The sequence below is a fragment of the Electrophorus electricus genome, chromosome 9 (assembly GCF_013358815.1).
Source record: "Electrophorus electricus isolate fEleEle1 chromosome 9, fEleEle1.pri, whole genome shotgun sequence".
Lineage (NCBI taxonomy): Eukaryota > Metazoa > Chordata > Actinopteri > Gymnotiformes > Gymnotidae > Electrophorus > Electrophorus electricus.
Genome location: NC_049543.1, coordinates 23,682,017 through 23,704,516, shown reverse-complemented (window position 1 = coordinate 23,704,516; position 22,500 = coordinate 23,682,017). Strand labels below are relative to the sequence as shown.

General features: G+C 45.9%; 1 protein-coding gene across 1 annotated transcript in view; it reads right to left on the bottom strand.

Annotated features, from left to right (window-relative positions):
• Nucleotides 1-6,510: 6,510 nt before the first annotated feature.
• fbxo41 (F-box protein 41) overlaps nucleotides 6,511-22,500 on the bottom strand; it is a 32,457-nt gene continuing 16,467 nt past the window's right edge. Inside the window, exons 3-12 of the mRNA XM_027012577.2 lie at nucleotides 21,962-22,032; nucleotides 18,138-18,496; nucleotides 15,667-15,902; nucleotides 15,290-15,405; nucleotides 14,859-15,011; nucleotides 14,664-14,759; nucleotides 14,410-14,528; nucleotides 13,706-13,864; nucleotides 13,414-13,529; nucleotides 6,511-11,565 (exon numbers count right to left, since the gene is read on the bottom strand). Of these exons, the coding sequence (XP_026868378.2) occupies nucleotides 11,503-11,565; nucleotides 13,414-13,529; nucleotides 13,706-13,864; nucleotides 14,410-14,528; nucleotides 14,664-14,759; nucleotides 14,859-15,011; nucleotides 15,290-15,405; nucleotides 15,667-15,902; nucleotides 18,138-18,496; nucleotides 21,962-22,032 (1,488 nt within the window). The 3' untranslated portion in view covers nucleotides 6,511-11,502. The remainder of the gene's footprint in view (nucleotides 11,566-13,413; nucleotides 13,530-13,705; nucleotides 13,865-14,409; nucleotides 14,529-14,663; nucleotides 14,760-14,858; nucleotides 15,012-15,289; nucleotides 15,406-15,666; nucleotides 15,903-18,137; nucleotides 18,497-21,961; nucleotides 22,033-22,500) is intronic.

The following is a 22,500-nucleotide window of genomic DNA, read 5'->3' as shown; positions in this document are numbered from 1 at the left end:
ATAACTTTCAAGATTTCCACAAAAGTTTTTTTTTTTTTTAATATTTTATCACCCTTGCTAAAGTAACAAAGCCCATATTTCAGCAGTTTTAGAATGAATGTAAATTCTTTATTGTGAAAGGGGGCTGGCGCACCTTTTATTATTCGTTGTTGTTGTTGTTGTTGTTGTTTATGAAGTGTTCGGTAGTGCTCGCTGGAGTAGGAGGGTTAAGGAAACATCACTCCGTCGGCCGAGCCCGCGCAGTCCTGTGAACGTGGGAGACTCATCTCCAAACGCGATATCTCTACAAGCTGATATGTGGCTGTTTTCTAAGTCTAGGTTTTTTTTGGTTTTGTTTTTAAAATGTATTTATTATTATGCTGCTATGTTTAGAAGTCGTGGCTTTATGTAAACTATATAATTCAATTTCGCTGTATGTGAAATAACTTTTGTTTTTTATATATTTTTTGGAGGGGTGTGCTGTCTAGTCGGTAGGCTAGTGCAGGCGCCGCTAAAACTGGTCTTGGGTGCGTGTGTGTAACTTGGTGCAGCAGGCGCAAACTCCTCTGTGGTTTTAGTTACAACTAGTTTATCAATTACGACCGTCTTAGTTTAGCCCTGTCGGTGCGACCGGCCCCCGGTGGAAAAGGGTCATAAGCGCAATGCTTTGCTCTGGACAGCCTTTGAGCGTATCCAGAACCATGTCCATGTTCACTATCCACTACATGTGAAAATCGGGATCGCTACATAGAGCTCTGTATTATAAGGAAAAAAAAACTCAAGGCCGTGAAGTTTGGATTCTGTCGTGTAAGCAATCTGGATATCACACCACAGTCACAGAAGTTTGACAACATCCGAGACCGATGGATCACCACATCATCTTCGGTCCTTGAGGTAATGTAAACAACCAGTTAGCTCTGTAGCTAACTGGCTATCTTATAAAAAAGATATTAAACAAACACTAAATTAATTGACCTGAAAGGTGTCAAATCTGGTTAACTATAAACCCAGCCTATTTAATTACAGAAAAAACAACGTATTGTGGTGCATTATGGGATTATTATAGTGCCGTGCACATTGTTTTTCGGACACCGCTACAAGATGGCAGAACCCCAAAGTAAAGCACTATATAGAGTAGGGCACAGTTTTGGAGGTAGCCCTTTTCTCCCAGGGCACGAGTTGTACTGCCCGGCATTGTGCCTGGGGCAATAAAGGCTGTGTTGTGGCAGTTCACACATCCCCCGCCCTCTTCACGCCTGGGCCAAATTGTGTGGAGGGGAAACCGCAGACCTGTTGTGTCAGTTACTGGCTGCAGCGGGTAGAACGTGTTGTGTGGTGCACTTCTGCTGGAGACGGTAGCTGAGGCCTATAATAGCAGTGCTTGTGTCCGTCTGGTGAACCGTACGATTGCTGTAAGCGCCCTCTCGTTTTGGGGCCGTTCACGGCATACAGCTCACACTTATTTTGACTGCATGTTTAAACACGGGGTGTTTATGTGGGGGGGGTCCACTCTGTTTTTGATACGCATGAGTGTATTTGACTAAAACTGGCACTAGAATTTACAGAGGAAACCTTTTGAGAAAAGGCATCTAACTTTGCTGTTGTTACTCCTAACGCGACATACGTCTAACGATGTGATATCGATATATTTATCAGAGACATAAAAATGATCATATTCTCACCATTGCTTACAGTTCTAGTGATACTGGACTGGGGCTTCGAGGTTTACGCATCACTTAATACTGAATGTAAGGCTCTGGGTGGTTGATTATTGCCTAACGTGAATTCTGAGTGTAATTGATTGTGTCCATGTCTCCTGTGTTTTCCGCTACCCGGTTCGTACAAGCTGGGTTCAGTATGTGCATGTAACCTGAAGCAGAACATCGCTGCGGATTTATAGGGTACCTTCCACCCCTGTTACCTCCTCTCAGACCTCAGTAATACACCGCATACTCAGAAGAACCGAAGAGGTTAAGAAAAGGGCACAAGATATGAAATTTGCCCTTCAGATCTGCAGCTTACTTACAGTTAGGTAGGCTAAGAAACATTATAGATCTATACTAGATATATTCAGGTTATTTTCATGCACCAACAGTGACTCCTCGGACAAGTACCGTGTGTTGGAGTATCTGGACAGTCAGTAGAACTGAAACTGAGTTGTTCCTCACCTATGTCAGGGTGTCGCGCTCTCATTTGACCGTGACAGTTGACCCTTGTGAGGTCCCAGGTAGCACTGAAATGGTCAGGCTTGGTGGTGCCCACTAAAGACCTGCATGCCCTTTTCAGTGACCACTGAGGTCCAGTCCATGCCCAAGTCATCAAAACAAGCACTTCTGTTTCTGTTTCTCGGTTTACCTAATGCTATACATGCAGCCTGTAGAGATAGGGCCTCGATATTGTACAGTTACTGCTCCATCTAAACCTGCCCACACCCACACCCCCACCCCCACCCCCAACCCCTCGGGCTTCTCCGTGGTCTGTGCTGTACAGTGAGTGTGTATTTCTAGCGTTAATCCGAGGTCTTAACTCCGGGGTCCGGCGGTACAACCCGCACACCTTGCACTCCCCCGCCAACCTGTGTCTCAGTAGCGTAGACCTTAAACCCTCGAACCCCAACCTCCTGTGTTCAACACTGAGAATGTTTGTGAAACCCACAGACATGTTTGTAAAACTAAGAATTCTGCAGCAGAATAATTTTGGAGACATTTGCTGTACAGTATTTGTAAGCTCTATTTTTGTATATTTAATTGACATTTTGGAGAAAACAAAGAGAAAACAAAGATAGGTTTTTTTTTTGTTTGTTTGTTTGTTGTTTTGCTAATTTTGTGTTTTATTCATTTAAAAAGTGTTGCATGTGATTGACTTGAACTGTAAATAAAATTACCAAATTTTGGAGATAATGGAAGCAGGTCCTGGCGTGGTCATTCCTCAGCATAAAACACAAGCTCTCCAGTCAGGCCGTGCTCAGTAGATCAGAGTGCAGAGATGACATACACACACTCTGCACATACACTAATCTCACTCTAATCCACTACAAGAATGTTACGTATTGTCTCAGAAAAGACTAAAAACCCTTTTCAAACACCGATCTGCACTGTTCCCCCACAAATTTCCTAATTTCACCAGAAAAGGGAAAATATCTTCTTTCATTCTAGCACCAAATCCTTGTAGAACAATTAAAATATGCAGTTGTTGTTGTTTGTAAATGGGCATGTATACCTTCAACATAGGCACATACCTTCTATACAGATATTAGAGAACAATTTAAAAATACTGAAGTGCTTAAATATCATGTAAGGATTTAATATTTGAACAAGAGTTAACAGGACTCAGCACGATTACTTACCAGCTTTGTTTCCAGATTGTTTTACATACGAGTCTACCTGACATCGCTAGAGTTCAACCTCACTAATGATAATAATTCAACACAAGTCCAATTTAATGTGTTCAGCATTGTTGAGCACTACTCTGCAATGACAGAGGAAATACATTCAGATCTAGAACAATGCACAGAACAATTACAATATGCTAATTAATTTTTTGTGCAGGCCTGTGAGTGCCTTACATAATCATACAGCTGAAGTCAATTGCTGAACATTAATTGTCACACCTCCTACCTTGGCTCCTCCCATGCACATCACCCTGCTAATTGGCCATGCCCCCTCACCTTGATCACCAGGCCACGCCCATCACCTGTTTCAACTCTGCTCCCTATTTAAACTATGGCTACATCTGGTGTCTTTGTTACATCTTTAGTGGCCTTTCGTCATGCTGAGTGTGGGTTTCCTGAGTTTTATGTTTTACTGTCAAGTTTGTATCACAGTTCTGAGTCCTGTGTGGATGGTTTCATGAAGTCTGTTGTTGTTTTTAGTTTGGTTTGGGTTTTTGGCCCATTCCTTCACCACAACTCTGCATAATCCCTTCGATAAACTCTCTTTGCAGTGGCATTCGAGCTGTCTTCCATTCCCTGCTTGTTTTCACTAATGTGACATGGGTGCGTTTCTCAGTGGGGGTCTGGCGCTGTCAGAAGCTTGCATGTTTCAATGTCACGAGTGATGAAAAGGGGTGTTCAAGTTCATATAAGACTGTTAATAGCGACAACATCGTTTTTTGTCAAAGAGCTTCCCAAATGGTCCCAAAGATAAGCAGCACTGTGCATAGTACACAGAAGACCAGACATGAACACTGAGTTAATATCCTTTTTAATAATAATGTTTACTTTTGAAGAGGGATAACACTCCACAAGCATATGTGTATTTACAATTAGAATGGAATATATTTAATCACATATTAAAAAGATAATGTACATTTTAAACATTTTCCTTTTCTTTAAAGGATGCATCCTTGAATAATCAGTACCAGTGGTTTGGTGCGTGCGTGTCTGCTGACAACTCCCCACTTATGTAAATCCCTGCCAGGCTCAAGACCAGCAATAGTGAGGTCTCTAGACAGACAAAGTTAATGAAAGAAGTGCCTACCATGGACAGACAGAGAGAGAGCCTGTGTCAGTGCTGGGTACCTAGGCTACGCACGTCTCTGGATGCAAGATGCACCCACAGCACGGCTGTGCATGTGACGCGAGGAACAGCTCCAGGCTGCTCTCACGGTAGACGGCGTGAAGCCTTTTCGAGCCCAGGCTCACCCGTGCACCATCCCTCGCGAGGCTCCGCCGCACGACTCTTCGGCTCTACCTGGCGCACTGGGAAAGCAGTGCACGTGAGCGCACTCGGCTGCGGTGCCGTCTGAGTCGTGGAACTGGTGGTTCTTGTACAGAACGTTTGACAGCTTGTGCCCTAGTTACTGCATGCTCTGTGCTCTCATGTGCTAGACAAGAAACTACTGAAAAAACAAACAACAACCCCCCCACCCCCAAACATTAGGTTTACTGCTTATGTTCTCAGATATATTGCCTAGGTCTATTGCTATTATATTTCACTGCAATAATTAACAATCTGTGCATAATTAACATTAACAGAACTTGCTGCGTTTCCAGATTAAACGAGCAATATTTTCATGGAATAGTTATGTCAGATCACAGTCACAGAAATCCACACGAACATGTGTGTGATGCAGTACTCGCCTAACAGTGTCACATCCACCTTACACCCTTCATACTCCTTCCAAGAACAAACAGTACTGTATAGTACTGATATACATACTGTACTTTATGTATACTGTATGTTTACGTACTCATCTGCTGTAGAAAGTGCCTTTGATGGCTGATCTAAAAATCAGTACTTTAAATTTCTTAGGATTTATTTTTAATATCATGGAGACTGACCACAGATCAGCAGCCATGATCGTAACCACCATCATATCTCCTGTGTCATCGTATCACTCTGTTCTACATTCTGGTAAATGAAATGGAATCTCATGTGGAAAGCCGGTTTCCCAAAACCCATTTTATTCTATTTTAATATTGGTTATTAAAGAAAGCCATCTATCTCTAGCATGTTTTCGACCTAGTATAGCAGTGTCTGAAATAAACAGAGTATTTTTCTGTCTTTGGAGCCAAGAGAAAGAAACATTAAAGATAATGTTTTTCCAGAGTGCTCTTCGATGATGTGTCATGAGGAGAGAACAATGTGTCTACAATGTAGAGCACCAACCCACTGTTTGTACCTGCTCCACACAGGCCGCTTCACCGGGCTGAAAGCGTAGCCCAGGCCACTGTGTTCCCAGCCTGGCCTGAGCGTAAAAGTGCCGGGGGTTTTTTTGTGGTCAGGTTTCGGCTACGGTCGCACCTAGTCTGGCTCAGGGATGAGCAAAGGTCTGGAAAAGACGCATCAGCCACAGCCTGCCCTCCGCACGGCACCCTGGGTAGTCCCAGGCACAGGGTTTGTGCGGAAGACGGTCCGAGCGATCCGCTGCTTTAGTGACTCGTCTGCTAGTCTCACAAGGGCACCTGGCCGGAGCTGCTGGTGGGAGACTGTTATATAACAGCCAGTGGTGTAGTGCAAATTTCTGGGGCCACACTTTGGAAGCCCTTTGTAAAATCATTATTAATAAACACCTCCTGCCCCCAACCCCCAACCCCCACAGTACAGCACGCTGCTCTCCCATGTCAGTGAAAACATCATCTCACCTGTAGTGCCACACACTCCATTTCAGACAAGGAAGGCCTGCTAGTGACTCCAAGGTCTTAAATAAGTAGCATACAGGTTACACACATTATTATTATTATTATTAGTAGTAGTAGTAGTAGTAGTAGTAGTAGTATATGCCATTTATGATTTAAAAAGCCTTAGCAATGTGTTGCATGTATGAGGATACAATATGTTGTCCCACAGCAAAAAGCAAATTCAACGTTTTTGGCCAATATAGAAGTAGTACTCTACTGCCACCTTGTGGCCTCTATCCAGAAAACAGAAATCTGGACTAATAATTTTTGGCTACTGTGGTCTAATCAGCTGCATTAACCAAAGTTTGAGTGTATGAACTAAAGTTCCTCTCATGATTAAACAAAATGACAAGTTCACTTGAAGAACAATAACCCCCCCCCCCCCCCAATTCAGAGACACAGAGACAAGCTACAAGTTTCATGTATTTTTTATTTTATTTATTTTGTTTCATGGGCTATGCCCAGAATAAAACTGCATGAAATTCGGAATGTAAACTGTTGTTTTATTTAATGCATTGCAAATTGAGAAAGAGCAACTTGCTGTTAATTAAATTTAAAGCAGGCTAAGCTACTGTAACGAATATTGTCTGCAGCCACAAATGAGGTCAGGCAATAAAGGCTGTGAAGTCAGAGATGAACATGGGGTTTGTCTACGCTGTGACACAGACGAGTTTGGTTTGGGTGAGGACGTGTACCAGGTCAATGAAATGTCACCCTTCTCTCATCATAGTCTGTACAACATGTGATCGTTTACACAGTTTGCTCGAGAAGGAACCTAAATGTGGAGGTAATGAACACCGCTGACAAACGGACAGCTAAATACATTCATCCCCACCGAGAGCATGTGCGGAAGTGGTGTGCATGGCTAACTAAGCGCGTGACCAAATCCCCAGGGCTCTGTCTAGGAGAAGCAAGTACATCAGAGGCGTCTGGTAGACACGAACAGGACAGAGTTCAGAAGAGATACACAAGTCCCCTGTCAGAGACAGCTGAGAACAGGACATTCTGAAAGGGTATAACGGACAACCAATGAAAACAATTGACATGTAATGATCAATAAAGCCTAACACAGCTGATCGTTCCGGAAACGTGTATGTACAATGTAAACAGCAGTGTAGCAGTCCAGGGATGTGCATGTCCATGAAGGCTTTGTTTTTGTTTTTTAAAGAGAAGTGAGCAACGTCTCTTTCACACACATTTTGGCATAAATATAATATAGCGAATGTTATTCCACTTACACATCTCATTTGCAATTAATATAAATTATACACCAGTCGTCATATCAGCTGTGTGGACTCGTGTTTTGTTCTTCTTTTTTGACACTGTAAATAGAAGCGCAGCGTAACATAGTGCGTTGTGGGTACAGATCTTTACAGGACAGCCACATGAGAAAGGTCACAACACCTGGCACTTTAAAACAGCTAACACCACTAAAACTGATTGTATCTACAATAGCCTGCTTATCTGCTAAGGAATGCGTGCTGGCACAGGTTAAGTCTATGGGCTCTGCTAGCATTCTGCAAAAACCACCCAAACAAAACTACACTGAAAGATGAAAAGGAAAGCATCGGTGATCTTTTGTACTTCGTAAAAACCATCGAAATGCTTCGATTTCTGATTTCATTCATTTCTGTTACATGCTGGAGATGACACAGGGCCTGTCGTCGGGTTAAGTAGGATTTTCAGTGAGTAGCCAAGTCCACATGTAGGCCTCAGCTCTGTCTGAAAAAGCACCTCGTTGTCTTGACCAGCCACTCAATCAAGTACATCCAGCCATTTAATCCAACCAAAACTAACCATTTAACAAACCCAATATGCAGTGGTTTCTGAAGTCCACTGCTATAACTTGTAAGATTTGTAAAGGTTACAGAATAATATCCAATGTTGTGCATTTGTACTACATGACCTTTGACACGGCCTTCTGCAGTCACTACAGTATTAAGTCTTACGAGTTCTGGCACACTTCCACTGAAACTCTGACATTTAGGGAAACCTGGTCGCCTGTTGGGGCGCGTTCCATACTAAGAGTACTTTTGCCACAGTTAAGTGACTGAAAAGTTCATCAACAAGGACAGATTGTGTTTTTGGCTCGAGAGAGTGAAGCTCAATGAGAAACAGCATGGCCACTGCTGTAAGAGAGCAGGTTTGGTATAACCTCGCGAAGCTCGCAGTTACAGACCTTGGAAAGCGCTTCGATGAAAAAGTGCATCATAAGTCAAATACTGCAAAAACCTTAACATTAAACGAAGTGACATCAAATAACCCTAATACTAAACATTAGCATTTTGCTTTTTTTTTTTTTTAAATATGGTGCAAAATTTGCTCAGTCTAAAAATCAAATATAGCAAGCAATAGAGCTCTTACATACAAAGCTGTAATATTCTAGCAACTATCCAACAGTTCGAACAGTTAAGAAGGCAATGTGATGTCTTATGCTTTAACACAAACATGCCATCATTATAGACATTTGTTAAAGAAATAAATAGCTGAAATAAACTTTATGCTCTGTTTTTAAATAATTTCCATCTCTATAGGACTCTGATACACATTCAATATATAAAGCATCTATGATACACGACATACTGCAAGTTCCACACTACTCTTTGAAAGATATATTTCATGTGGTCAACTCAGGCACCACAGAAGAAACTTTGGAAAGAACAAAAGTAAAACTGAAAGGAGAATGGAGGTGCTTGGATCTAGAAGCTCCAGAACTCCCACCTCCGCCACGGAATATTAACATAACGTAACTCCTTAGTCCTGCATAAACAACGTTTGTACAGCTTTTAAAGTCTTGGGGAGACGGATTGTCAGGAACGGAAAGTGTAGGCCAGGCCTGCCGAGGAACCATGGCAGCGCTCCCTGTTGCGTGTGAACCCAAGTCCGCGAGGAGAGCGAAAGGAATGTTCAGTCGTCCGCCGTGTCCTGCCATCGCACAGGTTGCAGGGTCTCTCGCGTGCCTAAAAAGGATTGTGGGGGACGGGTACGAGACACGATGCTCCACCAAGCACCAGCGCCATCCCACTAGAACATGCCGCCCTTCAGGCAATCTGTAGATGTTCAGTAATCACTACAGGGCACACGGTAGAACACAGCCTGTTCAGTAGTACCGCAAGGCCCATGAAGAGCTTTAAGGCAGGTACATCCAGCATTGTACTCTGGTACCAAACCCCACCCTGGACTAAAGTAAACAGAGTAAACAGAACAGAGCTCGAAGACCGGACCAAGGGAGACAGCAAAGCCCGATGGGTAACTGGTACAGTGCTGAGAGTCCTGAACAAAGTGGTAGAAACTTTTGCCTGCATTACTTTTATTGCATCAGCAGGGTTGTGTAGGAGCAGCTGGACTATGACGGTGCCATAACATCTCCGGCTGTTACTGAGACTTGGCAAAAAAATTCACTCAATCCAAGACCAGCACGATTCCAGTTAAAAACGCAGCTTTGCACTGTCACTGCAAAAGATCAACTCTCTTCTAGTAAACAGAAGTAAACAAACCGACAGGTCTTAGCAAAAAACCCCAAAACAGAGAGAAAGCCTACATCTCGATTGCTGTGATTTCTTCAGTAGTTGCCTGCTCAGAAATGTTGGCAGTGAGAATCACTGGCAGCCCGAATAAAGATGGAAAAAAAGAATCTAGGACCAAATGTCTTTGCTGTTTATCAGCTTGCTCATACATCGAACCCAAACAAGTTTTACATGTGCGTGTTGTATCAACCTTTTTATAAGGATTTTAATTCCTTTGAATAAATTAAAATCAGTGAAAGGCTATTTTTCTCTTAATCTCTGTAAAATTAAGTGGATTAAAAAGTACCTTGTTTGAACCCTTTTTAGTTTATTTTTAAAGAGGATACCAACAACTCAACACGGCCCAGCAAACCCCAACATTCTCCTGGCATTTAAAAGGGAACGTCCGACTCGGGATTAACCACGAGTGACAGTGTTTGCTCTACCCAACCACCGATATTTCAAACCCCGACTGTTCCATGCCCATAACGCACCCGAGTGGAACTCGAGATCTGTCCCTGTGGTCGGCACATCACTTTGTCACGAGCTCTCAGGCTGTGTCGTCCCGTGAAGCTCTTGGAAGCGTGACCTCTGACCACCACCTCAGATCTGCTCTGGAGACCAACCTGGACACAGCCCGAGCTGTAGAAGTTGCGCTCAGGCTTATGCGCACTTAGTAACACGAAAGCCAACAAGCAAAAAACAAAACAAAACAGGCTTCTAATGGAATGTAGACAAAACAAAAAAGCAAAAAGGTGACAGATCACCTGGCGAGCAAGTCAACGCACCATATTAATGTGAATGCTGCCCTTTTAATGGAGTCGGTGCCTAGACCAACGCTGATGTGTCCACATTAACCGCATATGAACAGTATGACTCTATAACTCTGGCTCTTCCACAGGGATATGAATCGACATTCCTAAATATTAATAATAGTAATGGTAGCAAAAAAATGTACAAACTGTGAATACATTTTCAAAGAGAAAACAGTTTAAGAACACGAGTCCTAAATGACGTAAGTGCCTGAGGAATGACCCGTAAAGAGCCGGGCCGGGGGGGCTGGCGTATTCGGACTACAGCTGGAATGCTGTTGGACACTCGCTGATCATCATCCTGCTCCGGGGAGGGGATAGACACTGGTGGGGAACATCGCAGCTCTTAACGCACATCCTGCTGTTCCCCGCGCGGGACTCGGGAAGGGGCTACAGCAGAGAGAGACGGTCGGCGGTACCAAAGGGCCTCGGTGTGCCAGACAAGGAGCTGGTGGTGTTATTTGTGCAGGAAAGACCTCAGCAATGTGACCGCTGGAATGCTGATCCGGGTCATGGTTGGTGTTGACACACGCCGAATTTCATGACTCGTTTCTTCCCGTGTCCTTGTTTAATACCAGGGAATAATACACACACACACACACACACACACGCACACTTGCACACACATACACATATATATCCTTAGTCTATTCCTTCTTTAATTATCGACTTCATACATATGCTGCTTGTGTTGCTTGGCTCGTCAGCTGGACATCGTCGCTGTCCCTGGCTGTATAGGCACACAGCTCTGTGCTATGAAGACAAAGCCAGGACGAGTCCTGTTCAATGACGAGTCTGCAAAAGTGAGAGAGCGTGACGAACGCACCGCAGCTCCGCCCGCCATTGGAATTTGCTTCGGCGTGACTCCCGTCTCCGTGGCGTCCCTCTGAAGATCACCGCTCCGGTCTGAACGTGGAAAGGCCGTACCTTGGCTGCAGTGTGGAGAGTTTCTTGTTTTGTCAGTGACATGGTAGCTGAGACTGACGATGGAGGATCAGCCCAGTTGGCAGAGGAGGAGTTGACGCAATCAGGGCAGAGTGGGGTGTCGACGGCTGCAGTCACGTACCCGCCGCGGTGGGCGGGGCTAGCACAGACCGTCAGCCTTCACGTGGAGGATTTTGGAGAAGCCGGGTCTCTTCTTCAGTGCCTGGATGGAAACGCAGGGGTTACTCATCCTGACTCGCACTTCATCTACCGTCTTGACCTGCAGCCGGTCACCTGTGCTACATTACACACTGTGACGCCCTCAGATGTTCTAATGATAGATCTGGATCCATTTCATGAGGTTATAATTAAAAAGGTTTAAAAAAAATTTTTATATGGCTACATATTGCGAACTGCTACATGACCCACATTATCATCCAAGATCGGTCAGGATAATCAAAGAAAAACAATGCCTTATTAGGGCATTCATTTGCATACTACATCTGTCTGCTTAGCAGAAAGCTGCACTATATCAAGGCCATTGGTGTAATGCAGAATAACACCAGCTAATTCTGTGACCTTAAAACCTGCTCCCGAAGACCCTGTGCTCTCCACATGTTGTGACTTCCTCTCTCCTGCACACTCTGACTGCACACTTTACATTCCGAGCAGTTTTACAGGCAAGCTCGATATTTCCGCTCGAACTACACAAATGACCCATCGACACGAAGGCTGAGAATGTATTTATCCCTTTATATATGAAAGAAAAAATATACGTTACCACGCAGGGAGCGGTTTCAGCTGGCCCACAAGATACTGGAACATTTGTGAACGCCAAGGCCGCACAAATGAAATAACTAAGATGAAAGTATAACGATTTTTTTTTGGTTAGTTTTGCTGTCTACGGTTAGTGGGTTTTCAGAGCAATATAAAAGCAATGTGGCAGTGTGCCAGAAGGTTCATTCACAGCTGTTTTAAGGTGCCAGATCTACGAGACAGATGGCTTGGACCTTGGTGTTCTCACACTCTGCGCGAGACCTTTTGCTTCCACAGTGCCTCACTTTCGTTTGAAGTCTCCTCGGTCCTTAGTCTCCTAAGAAGTTCTCGCGCGCTGAGTCACCTTCTGCTGAGTCACCGTTCACCGACGTCGGCATGGCAGATGGGCTCCCCTAATGTCGCTGACTCATCTGCACCGACCGGGAGACAGGAAACCCTGTGGCCCCCAGTTAATATTATCCCACTGGTGGGCGTTCCGTTCAAACCGGTGCTGGCTTCTGCTCGCTCCAAGGCGGACTGCCAAAACGTGACGTTCTGCGGTCAAAAGGCTTCTTGCACAGATCCAACATTTCGGTCGGAATGGCAGGTTACAGTAGCAGCAAACTCCTCTGTACATGAGCAATCATCTGACAGCTTCTAGCATTCTTCCTTTCTTCTTTAGAAACTGGCATCAGCACTTTGAAATTTCGTGATATGACAGACAGGAGTCTGTCTTGAGTCCTTATTTTCCTCACAACCTGTTGCCAGTTTAGCTCGTGTTTCGGCTGATCCACCAGGGAGATCTTCCCGCTGGCTTCTCAGCCCGAGTCAGTTGATTATTTTTTTTTGATCAACAGCAGATTTAAACCAACACTGATGTGTGGTGCATGGATATTTAGACCAGACACCATCACTCGAACCCCAACCCCAGGCACTAATCACTCGAACCCCAACCCCAGGCACTAATCACTTGAACCCCAACCCCAGACACCATCACTCGAACCCCAACCCCAGGCACTAATCACTCGAACCCCAACCCCAGGCACTAATCACTCAAACCCCAACCCCAGGCACTAATCACTCAAACTCCAACCCCAAGCACTAATCACTCAAACTCCAACTCCAGGCACTAATCACTCGAACCCGAACCCCAGACACCATCACTCGAACTCCAACCCCAGACACCATCACTCAAACTCCAACCCCAGGCACTAATCACTCGAACTCCAACCCCAGACACCATCACTCAAACTCCAACTCCAGGCACTAATCACTCGAACCCCAACCCCAGACACCAGGGCACACACGATAGTACCTGCAGTTTGTTAACCATCTCATCGAAGAGCTTCCTGGCCTCGGGACTGTTGGGGTCTTCAAAGTAATCTTCAATGCCTATTTGCACAACGATGGACTTCAGATTACGACACACGCCTGCCGGGTGAAAAAGCGAGGGAAGCAAATGGAGAGAGAAATAAAGGAAGAGAAAGAAAGAGAGATCCCTTCCTGGTTAAGCGGGAGACTACAATGCTCAGACCAAGCAGTGAGAGTGAAAGCAGTGAGGTGGCGTTGAACTAGCGTGTCCCTGCAGGGGGCGCTGGTGCGCTCACTGTTGAAGTGCAGCAGGGCTTTGGGGGTGACGGGCGTGGACGTCAGCACCAGCATCTCCAGACCCTTCAGGCCCTCCCGACACATCTCAGCAGCCACCTCCTGGTTGATCTCGCTCACATGGTCCAGCTCCAAAACCTGCAGACGCATGCAGTTCCTCGCTATGCACGCACACACACACATCCAAGTGGGCACACACACACCCAGTTACTAATGTAAAGCCAAACTGTAAATGTAATGTAAATGCACTTGTTGCAACGCTGACTGTCCTTAAAAACTTGGAGAACATTGTGAACAACGATCTACAGCAGTGAACAGTCTGAACTGTTTTGCACAAATAAACACTTTGTCGGGAACAAAGTAAGAAAGATTTACAAGAAAAGCACAAAATTGTGGATTTTAAAAAAGGTCAAAGCCATTATGTCTGACTGGCAGAGCAACGGAGTAGACAGCGCTAAACAAAAGACACTTCTCCATTCAGAACACTGATTTACGCTTTCCCAGAGCAGGGACGAGTGCAAGGAACGCATGTCGTCTTCTTCACGGGGTCATTGCAGAGATGCAAAAGCACCGGAATACTGTGAGAGTCAGCAAGCCAGGAACACCTCCTCTGAGTCTCTGCGCTGATCTGAAATCAGTTTTGTTGTTTTTCTGTGCCCAAAACTGCTTCCTGAACTGTACAGCTCTTCGGTTTCTGTTCACTCACCCAAAGAGGCCAATCCCTGTATCCCACACCCAGCCCCGCCCACTCCCAAGGCTCGGAGGTGTGGCCAGCACCGGCCAATCGTCTGCAGGCACCTGTTACTGAAGCGCGCGGGCTGTTGACTATAACAAACATAAGACACACAAAAAAACTTTTTTAAGCATAATTCATCTTATTCTCTAAACAAACTGAAAACATGGTTAAGACAGAGTCGACCCCTAATTTGAAACCATGATAACCAAATTATCATTGCTTACCAGGGATGTAAGGGTGCCACCTGTAGCGAGATGATGTCTCTGCAGCCTGCTCCCAAAGCCCAAATAACCTCTTGGCCAACAGGATCTGTGGCACTCCTAAAATACACAAACATGAACAACACCCAGTCCCTTAGCATCGTTACAGACTCCGCGCATAAGGGAAAAGCGTAAAGCAGCACCCCCTGGTGGACTGACCGGTACGTAACAGCCTGAAGAGCTCGACAGTAGCAACTCGCCAGCCACAGAGAGCGATCGGTCAACAGGTTAGGACAATGAGACACTTTCAGGATGAGAAGGTTTCCTCCTGTAGCTTTGAGCAGGGCTTCCAGACCCTCCTCTATACACCCACTAACACACATACACACAGAAAATAAAGAAAATAAAATGGTTCTGTCATCTCTCTCCATTTTGTCTTATGACAAGAGTATCAAATCAAGGTATTTAATCAAATTTACACCCTTAATAAAGGGAAATGGTCCATATAATTGGACATTCCCTTCTGAGAATGATCACATACTGGAGGAAGGAACAGCAGCAGGAGCGTGTGCAGGAACGCCACAGTGTGTGTGTGTGTGTGTGTGTGTGTGTGTGTGTGTGTGTGTGTGTGTGTGAGAGACGGCTGGTACCGTGTGCTTTTCAGATATTCTTCCTTGGTTTCTTTCTTGCCTCTCTGTCTGGGTTTGAGGTTCTGCAGGATGAGCGAGTGGGTCTGGGTGCACCACTGGGAGAGTGTGCACAAGAACTGTGTACACACACACACACACACACACACACGCGCGTGCGCACACAATCACAAAAACAGCCCGTTTTAAGAAAAGGGAAATAAAACAACACTCTAAACAACAGCAGTGAAACGGGTTAACTAAGCTCTTCACACACAAGTAGTTTTAACTCCAGTCAAAGTACTCAGGTCGTTTGCCTGCAGGCCGGGGACTAAACCAAGACTCTGCACAGAAACGGCCCGCGGCGGGTCTGTCTACGGCGCTGGAAGCGGGGGCGGCACCTTGGAGGAGATGCGGCCGTTCTCCAGGAGCACGCGGGTCCACACGGCTGGGTGGCGCGCCACAAACCTCCAGTCGCGGCTCACTTCGGCCGCCCTCAGCAGGGTCTTGGTGTCCAGGTAGGTGAATATGCAGAAGAGCGCTGCACGCATCTTCAGGACCTCGGGACTGATCACCTCGCCGGACTTGGACGGGCTCTTCTCATGGCGGCAAGGCCGGTAACCGGCCTCCGAGCAACCTTGGGTGGGCAGGGCAGAGGAAGGGCCAAAAAGGTTCATGAAAACACACTGAGTGATGGAAGATTTCTGCATAAGTAAAAGAAAACACACAGGAATGCAAAGGAATAAATACTCCTCGGACAAATATGCCCAACTGAAATCTTTGGCGATGGCGTATTGTCTTTACACACTGTGCTTCAATACACGATTTGCCCACACAGTGGCGCCAGAGAGCCGCAGAGCAATTCCAACTGCTTCTCCTTCCTACAGCGTCAGTCGGAGCGTGTGACCAGCGAGCGTATTATGTCGTGTCGTGTCGGGTCGTGTCGCTGGATACGGAGCCATCGGCTGCTTTCTTGACTCACGCGTTGCACAGAATGTCGGCGCGCGTGCTGAAACCCATTGTGAAGTCACAGACTGCTGAAGGCTGCCGCCCACGCGCAAGACTTTCACACGTCGCACGGAGCCAAATGCCACAAAATGAACCATGTCTGGGGGTAATAAACTCCCACTAATCGATAACAGGGCGCGTTGATAATTATAGAATTAGCATATATATATATATATATATATATATATATAATATGTAATTGTGTGTGTGTGTGTATATATAATATGTAATTGTAGATTTATATTATTATTAAACTATAATTTTAACATAGTGTAACATAATTTGCATTGCACTATAAACATTGCAATACAGTTCTGGCATTTAGCTGACGCTTTTATCCAAAGCAACTTAGAATTATGACTGAGTACAAGTTGAGCAATTAAGGGTTAAGGGTCATGCTCAGGGACCCAACAGTGGCAAGGCTTGAACCAGCAACCTTCTGACTACAAATCAAGTACCTTAATCACTGAGCTACAATACAAGGGGAAAACCTGTAATGCAATAAAATGTAGCACAAACTGGATCAGTTAAAATGGTGTGTGAAAGGGGGTCATAATGATGTGTGCGTGTGTGCGTGTGCGTGTGTGTGTGACTCACATGGCCATATGTTTCTTTGCCTGTCAAAATATTGCAATGCCATCATCTGTGTGACCTCCTAGAATGAAGTACAGTAATGCTGGGGAGACCAGCTTAGCCAGATGAGACCATAGTTCTGGATAAGATCAGAGATGTACACTAAGCCATTTTGTATTAAAGCTAGTCTGATCTAAATAAGGGGCCTTTTTTGGGCTTCTAGAGTTGCGTAGGCTTCCTTTTAACACAAAGCAATGTCCAGGGAGGCAGAGAGTGTTTAGACTACATTTGTCTTCTAATTAGTGGTTTAAAATGTTCTTTATCGGGGCTTCCATCGACCACCTCGTCCATCAAGCCCTTACGAAGCTTCATGGCCTCCATATGTGTGTCCTCGTGCGAGAGGCCGCAGGTCAAGCTCATTGTGAACGCTGCGTCAGACAAACAGGCCTTGCTGAAGAAGTTGTACAGATGCAGGTGCGTTTGCAAGACAGAATGACGCAGTGGGAGCCATCATCTTCCTCAGGTATACTGGGAACAAAACACTGCCCTAGCAGCACATGGGCAAGAGGGAGGAGAGAAAGAGAGAGAGAGGGAGAGAGAGGGAGAAGGAGAGAGAGAGAGGGAGAGAGGGAGGCATAGCAGTGTACCATTTAGAGCTCCCAGTGTGTTGAGGGCTATTACTGTCCTGAACAAAGCAGGAGGGTACCGGTGTGTTGAAGGCAATTACTGCATATGAGATTAATGACAGGGAAGCGCAAATAAATCCATCTGTATTCCTTTACACTGGCTTGCATTGCATTGTGTGTGTGTGTGTGTGTGTGTGTGTGTGTGTGTGTGTGCGCGCACCCGGTGCGTGTAGAAAAGCAGCCGTATGGCAATCACTCATCCTCTCCCCAGTCACCGCCCCCTGGCTGATGTGAAGTCAGCGAGTGGGACTCGACGTTCATTACTCATTTGCCAGTGACACCGGCACTGGCTGTTCTGGGGCCTGCCCTAGCTGTCGCTACACACTCTGACCTAGTTTTCCCCACTGCCTCCTCTTGGTGGAGTTAGCAGAAAGAGCTCGGCCCCCTCCCGGACCCATGGGGTCAAAGAGTCTGGGAGATGCAGTACACTGCCTACAGTACACAAACACTCAAGTCTGAATATGACCCTGCTGGACTTTGTTTATTGCTAGCCACATATCATCCCTTTTCTTCGTTTTTCTTGACAGTTTATTTATGTCTTTTTCGTTCGCAAAAAAAGTTCCGCAAGATCAACGGACGTGCCCAGCATAGTGGGCGGGGCTTACCTGTGCCAAGGCGGTACCCGCCGCGGTGGGCGGCATGCTGCTGGCTGTCAGCCGACGCCCGGCGCTCGTGCTCCCATGGCTCCGCCTCCGACTCGGTGGTGCGGGAGCCCACGTCGGAGACGTCGGCCTCCTCACCCTCTGTGCTGTTGCGGTACGGCCGCCGGTGCCAGTTCTGGATGGCCTGTTTACGGAGTCCCCAGTTGCGGCGCTCGTAGGCGCCCGAGTCGCCCGGGCGGCAGCGTCCGTCGCAGCCTTGCTCCTCCACGCCGGCCTCCAGCGCGTGCGGGTCCATGCCATCGCTGTCGTAGCCTGTCGCTGTGCCCTGAGACACTGACTTCGACCTCCCAGACACCCTGGCACTGGGAAAAGGAGAGAGTCTCTGGGATTGGGCTCAACGTTTATCCAGAGAGAGAGCCGGGCCCAAGACTCGAAGGTCAATAAGAACTAGGCATGATGGCTCCCATGAATGAAGAGATATAACGGCGCCTTCATACATCACTGTGTTAGGAATTTTCCAACTATCCCTTTCATAGAAATGCATGATACGAAAAATGTTTGTATAATGTGTAGATTCATAAAGTGACAAATAGAAAATTTGCACAAACATGTATATGTACACACACACACACACATCTATGCACACAAACCCATCAGCATGGCTGTTTGTTTCTGGAACGTTCCCTGTGGTTTATGTCAGGCTTGGAGTGCAAAACCCCAAAAAAACGGAAAACTTTTTAATATGAAGATTCCTGAATCCACAAGTTGTTTCCTTCAGCCGGGAGGACGAGAATAACTCCCAGGTGACATTTTCACTCCAAGTAACCTTCAGACGGCTTAAGCCCTTTTGACTGGTTGCCTGTGTCTCTGTCTGTCTTTCTCAGCTGCGTTGTAGTCATGGTAAAGATCCACATCCACTAACCCCTGTCCCCTAACCACAATCATTTAAAGATAAACACGGATGCCATTCTCAGATCGGCGTTGAGACTTGGAGGCTGCTGAGAAAGATAAATCTGAAGCAAGGGATTGTGGGGGGAAAAAATGTTCTCCTTCAGGACCTTTCCTTAGAGTGAATTTCCACCGGGGGATTCCAGCCAGACATTCCGTCACTCTGTCCACATCGCAGTGTGCAGGCCAGCTCATGCCCTTAAACAGACCTGGTCCCAGCGCCATACTACTGGGACGGCTGGACCAGCTGCCAACGGCCGCTTGTGTAAGCCGGCGCACGAGCGGGAAAATGACTTTTGGCTGCTTGTGGATATTAGAAATGGTCCGATGGGTACCATAGAAACACATTCTTTACACTTACTCCCTCCTTTTCAAACACACACACACACACACACACACACACACACGGAACACTGGCCTCCACCAAGGTGAGTTGCAGAGGTGCTACCGTTAGGACAGTGCAGCTGTTGCATGGCGGTCGAGGACACACTCGCTGCGTTTCCAAACAGAAGTGCTCTGGTCTCGCCACCCACTCACCCCCACACAGACCCCTCCCCCCTTAGGGACCTCCACACCAAATGACTCTGCCTTTATCCCTGCAGTATTGCACTGCTAATGTGGCAATTACAGAGCTACTCAATAGACTCTGGTTCCCCCACTGAGAGTTGGTCTTACACCAGTGTGACTCTACAATAACACACACTGGTCTGACTCCATGGCCTGTAGCGTTAGAGCTCCTCCCTGCTGGTGGGGGAGATTATTACTACGTCATCTGCAAGAGCTGCCTGCATCCTTTCACTGATGCTGTAGTATATTAGTAGGTTAATGTGTAATTGGTGGAGACAAAAAACAAGAATATGGGTAAGCTACACACACATACACACACTCTCACACACACACACACACACACACACACACACACACACAAGCAGATGGCAATGCAAGCAGATGGTCATTGTCAGTCAGTGTTCCCAGTTCTCCAACAGAAGTTACTCATGTACATTAAGAGCCTTGTGTAATGTTAACTGAAAATGGTGAAGTTCCAGATATATTTTAGCACACAAACAGAAAAGTCGTGCATAACATGACGTCGGTGGGACGCTGCGTGGGGGAAACCGCACTCACGTGATCGTCAGCAAACAGTACTGCGTAACAGAGAAGAATGACAGTGCTGAGATGTAACTGGACTGACTGTGTTGGGTGTAATGCATCATGCTATAACCTCTGACATCATCTGCTCTACTCACATATGATGTCTCTGTTTCAGACCGAAGGGTTACAGACAAACCACATCCCTGCTCTGTATGCCATGCGGACAGTCATATCGCAATGGTTCAGATGGCCGTGATAATCAGATATGATGTCATTCACCGCATGAGAGCTGAATGTTTGATGTAATGAGAATTAGTAAAAACAGCATTTTGGATTTTCAGATATTTTTGGCCCAAATGTTCTAACATTCATTCTGGGTATGAAGCAGAACAATGTATGGTGCTTTTTAAAAATGAAATGAGACAAACACACACACACACACACACACACACACACACACACACACAGAAATCCATAGAATCAAAGTTTGTGTGTGAGTGTATAGGAGAGGGGGTGTTGGATTAAGTGAAAATTCATGAGTGTGTTTTTTTGCCCCTGTGTACCTGAGAGGGTGCCTGTGCAAAAATGCGTGTGTGTGTGTGCTAGGGTTAACTATTTTTGACGGTCACGTATTTGCTGTTAAGAATATAGTAGATCAGCAGTTCCAAGCTGCGTAAACGGCGGGTTTTCCTACCAGCAAGCAGGCCCTCTCTGTTTACTCTCTCTGCGCCTGCTACGACAGCATGTGAAAGAATGAACCTGTGCCTCGTGACCACTGTGACACTACACTTAGACTTAACACAAGTCCTCTTATGTAGCTTATCAACCAATCCACATCCTGCATACTGACAACATCCGGTCCCAGTGGATTCCAATCGTTTACTTCAGCGCTGGTTTGGAGAAACTGACATGAGCGAATGAAATCACAAAACTAATGAACGATCCTTAAAGGCCCAGTGCCACTGAGTACATCTGATGGAGAAAGTTTCCGTAGACTACTGAACGATTTGACAGTCGTTTGGAAGATCTGTGCATGGAAATGAAAGTACAGCTGGCTACGTCTGAGGTTGCCATCACGGCCGCCTGTTGGACCGCACTAACCACAGATGACTCCATCACTGTTCCGAGGAGGAGAGATGGACACTGAGAACAAATCAGTTAAACGTACTGCTGAAGCAGCTACTTGGTCTTCATGAACATATATCACATGTCGGTGGTCGGGTGCGTGCGTGTCAATGAATAATCAATTAACTGTTCATTAGCGTTAGCGACTGTCAATCAAGAAAATGGCTTCGTATTTGTAACCGTAGTGTGTCTGTGTGTGGTAGCAATCGGCACTGATGGAAAATTCCGATGCATTCCATAGCCTGAGATTGGAGCAGCAGTACTGTACACACACACACACACACACACACACACAAACACACCAACCTTGGAGCAGCCTTGAATATTGCTGCTGGTGCTGTTGTTGGAAACCAAACTAAATCTTTATTTTCCACAGCAGTGGCACATTGCTGGACAGAGATACTTCATCCACCAGCTGTATAGTTTTGTGGGGGCGGTGGTTGTTTGTTTTTTAATCTCCCTATTCTGGCCACAAACCTAGTTTAATCCTTCTGAACTATCCAGACTTAGACTACATTTGAGTTAGTAGTGTTAATATCTACACCCCAGATACTCAGCGAACCGTGCAGGATCTACAGGTGTTCCTCCACCACTCTGCTTTAAATCTGCCTTTTACCAAGGGAGGAAAGCAAGACTAGGGTGTCAGGTGTTGTGCTACTTACTTAGTGCTGGGTGAGGCGTGCCTCTCAGACACCTGGTACATCCCTCTCGAACCGGAGAGACTGGAGTTCCTCTGTATATGAGAAGAAAAGAGAATCTGAATGCCATTCAGAGTGACCTTTCTGACCTGACCTAATTCAAGACGAAGTAAAGAAATAAAGTACAGACAGTAAAGTAAGAAATATCTTTAAAATCTCCACAGTGCTGGCATTGACCAGGCTGAACTGCTGAGGAGCTGAGGGGGGTGATGTCAAAGGGTGAAGCCGCCGGGTGGCAGAGATCGAAAGAGAACAAGACGCGAGGCAAACACGCTCTTTTATATTTGTGTCACAGCAAAAGGTTGCGAGATGTCACAGAGCACATCAACAGCAACAACAGCATCTACACCACAACACCCAAGAAACTTCTGAGCTACACCAACAGGACAGAGGCTAGGGGAGAATGCCAGATTTCAAATCATTCCTGCCAAGCCTGATACAATCAGAAACTGATGTCATTAAGTCATTATGTCATTAGCGATGTGAACATTCTCCAATTATCT